The sequence below is a fragment of the Plectropomus leopardus genome, unplaced genomic scaffold (genome assembly GCF_008729295.1).
Source record: "Plectropomus leopardus isolate mb unplaced genomic scaffold, YSFRI_Pleo_2.0 unplaced_scaffold979, whole genome shotgun sequence".
NCBI classification, from domain to species: Eukaryota; Metazoa; Chordata; class Actinopteri; order Perciformes; family Serranidae; genus Plectropomus; species Plectropomus leopardus.
In genome coordinates, this window is record NW_024704509.1 from 1 (window position 1) to 4898 (window position 4898).

Sequence of the window (4898 nt, forward strand, 5' to 3'; positions counted from 1 at the left end):
ATACTAGTCACAAAACAGTCACACCAGAGCAGAGTCGGTATGACTTTAAAGCTGTAATTGAGCCGTAAATAATCATCCGTGTGTGTCTGACTGTGGATGGTGGAGCAAATTTGCACAATTCTCTTACAACAGATGGTTGTGGAGAAAATAATTTTATCCTTGAAAATAAAAGTGCTTGAAAAAGTCCTTGAATTGAACCTGCCAATAGATGGGTTTCCAGTACAGATTTGCACAAAACGTAAGCGATATTTTCGAAATGCGATTGCGAGATGACTGCGTTTCCACTAAGTGATGTTTTGCGACTTCTTCTTTCGCGATAACACTCCAGTAACCATGGCGATGGATGTTCGAAACATTAGCAGGTTTATTTGTATTGCAGCCACCACACTAGCGGTCACATAGGCGTGTTATGCGAGCGATAATGGAAAGGCGAGCCCCTGGGGGAGCGGCCGCGTGTGAGGGGTTTCTTGGTGGTGGTAGTCCACGATTTCACAGAGGAATTGTGAATTTAAAACTTCAGGATGATGCGAGATATGTGATGCAATAACGGCTCTTGTAGCGCCTGCTGCATCACGAGGGAACCAGTTCCTACCGTAAAGCGCATAACCATAGCATCATGTGACGTATAAAAGCCAAAAAATGGTTTCCATTGCAGTTTTGCAAAATATGGGTTTTTTTAATCGCCTGAAATACCACCTCATGCAAGAGTAAAAACTTTTTTGCGATGAATGGGAGTTTGTCGTAAATTGGCGTGTTTCCATTAGGTGTGTTTTGTATTTGCATTTTCAATGTGAGGGTTAATGGAAACCCGCCTGCTGTGTTTACAAACCCTGTTTCTAAGTGAAGCGCGGGCTGCGCTCTGTGTAGTGAAGATGCAAATACAGGATTGTGTATCAGCTCTGTCAAGGAAACTAAATGTGGTGTGAAGTCGTGTTAGTGCATTAACACCGCACCGCAGGATTTTATTATTTTTCTATAAGCTTTTATTGAAAGTGTGATAACTGACCGATAACCTACAACATATTTCTCTTTTATCCAAAACACATGCAGAGGAAGAGGAAGTGGATTGTTGTGTGTGTATAAATGCCGGATATATGCTATGTATACTTCTGAAGCCAAACCCATGCCCTTGGGATGCAGTTAAAAAAAAAAGGAGCAACTTATATAGTTTCCTGACTGAAAAAGTTTCCTTGATAAATGAATAATGCTCAGGTTAGAGTGTATGTTTCCTATTAGCCTTTATCTTTTTGCTGCTGCACTTCCACCATGACTGTATCTGCTGAGCCGTAACTTTCTCACACCGAAGTGGATGTTAAAAATGTTTTTTAAATCTCTCTGCCCTTTTACGCCTTCTTCTATCTGCATTTTTGAGACTCTGAATGTTATGAAATAGAAGAAATGACACGAGACGATCTGTTGTGTTACATTAGTGCACTCATGTTACAGAGTTCCCGCAAATCCTTAAAAAGACTTAAAAGGCAGTCAATTTATTTATCTAAAAATAAGGCCTTAATTAGCGTTAAAATGTCTTAAACCAGTCTTTCAAAAGGTTTAACTCTTTGATACCTGAGCAAATTGGCTTTCCTCAAAATAATAAATGCATTTTAAAAAAGGAAACAAAAAATCATAAACAAAAACAGGAAATAACCTTACAGAGTGCTAAAATAAAATTTAAATATATATAAATAATAACAGTAATTTTTTTTATGTAACTTTTATTACGTAGTTCTAATTTTTTTTAAAAATATATTTTCCTAGTTATTTGATCATTTTCTAATGATTTTCCCTCTCTATCCCTCTTTTTTATCTGAGGTCATTTTGCCACCTTAAATAATAATAATTTCATGCCAAGTTGCTGAATTTTTTTTCCCCATGTTACCAGTTTTCTCATGTTTCAAAGGTTTAAAATTTGGGTTTGGGTAAAATTGTCCCTGATCTTTGGTAATTTATGTCAGTTTATGTTTTTTTTATTCATTTTTGTAAAATTGCTCCTTAATTTTAATTCTGAGTGGTATTAAAATGTTTTAAAAAAACCTTAAATCTAACTTGCCTTAAGCTGTAGGAACCTTGTGTTTGTAAAAATAAACAGGAGTGGATTCAGGAAGCCAAAAACCCACCAAACAGTCACAGTTTGAAAAAACAGTCACCACCAAAATGCTAAAGTTAGAGCGTAGCTGAGATGTTTTCGTAGCAGCTGATCTTTAAGGTCAGGTGTTTTGGCAGCGACTGTTAACATCTTTCAGGTTATTAACCGGCTCTGATGTGTGGCGGTCATGTGAAGAGCTTCTGAGAAGCTGCGATTTTCTCTGTCAATAAGTGTTTGTTGTGCTGCACATCATGTTTTTATTGTGACAATTTATCTTTTCATGTGCTCTCTCATCAGATAATTCCACCAGGAGGAAACACGTCATTCGATGTCGTGTTTCTCGCTCGAGTAGTTGGGAATGTAGAAAACACTTTATTTATTAATACATCACATCATGGAGTGTTTACATACCAGGTATAAACTGCAATAATCAACGCTTCATTTTTTTCTCATCTGATTAGTTAACGTCAGGACTCATTTTGCTTTTCTGTCTCTGTCCTGAAGGTTTTTGGGGTCGGTATACCGAACCCTTACAGACTTCGGCCCTTCATCGGGGCTCGAGTCCCAGTAAACAGCAGCTTCTCACCTCTAATAAACATCCACAACCCGTACAGCGAACCGCTGCAGGTAAGAGTCTCTAATGGTTATTTATTTATTTTGTTAATACGGAGCAGCTGCTTAAAGTGCGGATCAATCTGTGTTCTTCGACGCGTTTTTCAAATGAAAACATCCGCTCATCCGCTCATCCAAAAAGCAGTGACGTATGTTTGAGCGTTGAGTTCTGATTATAGTAATAATGACTGAAAGGGTTAGTTCGGATGTTTTGAAGTGGTCGGTGTTATATTGTCAACATTTAACTTTGCAGTCAGACAGTTTTTTCTGACGGGAAACTGAAGCCTTTTTATTGCTCTCTTAGAAACAGACTGCTTTCACAAAAACAGTAATTTATCTCGCAGAACACGGGAGTGGCTGGTCTACTGCTGCCGTGATCAGATAGTGTGTTTGTGTTTTTTCAGATCAAAATGTCATCCAGGGGTCGACGTGAGCGTTCATTGGGGCCGACATTTGGCATTTTGCAGAATATCTGTTTTTTATTTAAATAATCAACAATAAAATTCATTAAAAAATGCAAGGAAAGTTTCAGCATGGGAGGAACTTTTACTTTGTAAAACCTCAGGGAGCTATTTTTATTTTTTATTTTGTGTTTAAATTTCACTTAAATTACATAAAAAATTGCTGTACATGATGTTGAACGTTTCAGTTTTGATAAAACATTTGTTAAAGGCATTTAAAGAAAGTTTTGTGTTGGACTTTGATATATTCCAAATTAACGAAGATTTTAATTTTTATTGCAAATGCGTATCGGTTCCAATTATCGGGTATCGGACTCATTAACTACTAAAAATCGGCATCAGCCGAGTCCAGTTGAGTCCACAGCAACATGGTGCTCAGCTTCTGTGCTGGTTTGGGTTTTAGAGGAATATAACTAACTTGGAGGGTCAAAAACTTTTTTTCTAATGTAACAAAAAATAAGCCCAAGTATGCGGGATTAATTTGTTCCTGGGATGTGTCCCTGTTTTCCGTGTGTCGCTGCAGGTTGTTGAGATGTACTCCAGTGGTGGGGATCTTCATCTCGAGCTTCCCACAGGTCAACAAGGAGGCACTGGAAAATTATGGGTTAGTCTCACGTCTTAATATTTTTGTTCCAGTGTTTGTGTCGAGTCTTTTTCCTGATTTAAAGATAAACAACAGTGTCCGTCAGAGTCGAGTCCCACTCACCTATGCTGCCCTTCTCTCTCCAGGAGATTCCTCCTTTTGAGACAAAGGGGGTGATGAGAGCCAGCTTCTCGTCGAGAGATGTCGACAACCACACGGCTTTCATCAGAATCAAAACCAACGCCCCCAACGAGGACCAGTTCATCATCCTCCCAGTAGAGGTGGAAGTCACATCAGGTGGGCGACCAAACCTTTGTGAATATTCATCACCTTCATTACAGAACATTTACTGTCGTACTTACTGTCTTTGTGTTCTCCTTCATGTTTACAGCCCCTGGTATATACTCCTCCACAGAGATGCTTGACTTTGGTACGCTGCGGTCACAAGGTGAGTAATCCAACACAAAAAGCAACATTTTACAGCAAAGTAATCTTTATTTAGGCGTCTTTTCTCACACCGGCATTGTCCCTCTCCTCTGCTTTGTCTTTCAGATCGTCCAAAACTGCTCAACCTACACCTTTTAAATTCAGGAACAAAAGATGTTCCAATTACTGTAGGTATCCTCTGCAGCCTTTTTAAATCCTTAAAACTGTCATTTTAAATCTTCAGCTGACTCTTTTATTTATTTATTCCTCACAGAGTGTACGTACAACTCCATCAAATGAAGCAGTCACAGTAGATTTCAAAGCGGTCACTCTGAAAGCTGGAGAGAGCAGATATACCAAAGTTGCAAGTATTAGTTTTGACGGTAAGTTGTGTTTTTGATGAGGTAATATTTGACACCTCTGTTGATGTTATTTATTTATTTATAAGGTGTTTTTTTAACTTGATGATCACTTTTGAGGGCTGCTGTTTGTGCTGCTGTTGAATTTTATTTTCAGGTGTTTCTATTATTTTGTCCACCCCATTTATAAATTTGAGTGAAGGCAGGAGTTTTCTAATTAGACTGCATCAGTTTTAGCTTAGTGTACTTATTAAACTGGCAAATAATGGGAAAATTCATTAAAGAATTACACAACTTTACATAAAAGACAAAGAGAAACTATCATTCCCAAAGCACTGCCAAGCTAAATAAATACATAAATAAATCATAAT

General features: G+C 38.0%; 1 protein-coding gene across 1 annotated transcript; it reads left to right on the forward strand.

Moving 5' to 3' along the window:
* Positions 1-2383: 2383 nt before the first annotated feature.
* Positions 2384-4551, forward strand: LOC121940900 (transmembrane protein 131-like; the record flags this gene model as incomplete). Its single annotated transcript, XM_042483579.1, has 7 exons — positions 2384-2500; positions 2591-2713; positions 3683-3763; positions 3889-4039; positions 4134-4190; positions 4295-4356; positions 4443-4551. Coding segments are annotated over 7 exons (700 nt in total), but the record flags the coding sequence as incomplete, so codon positions are not given.
* Between the last annotated feature and the right edge of the window lie 347 nt (positions 4552-4898).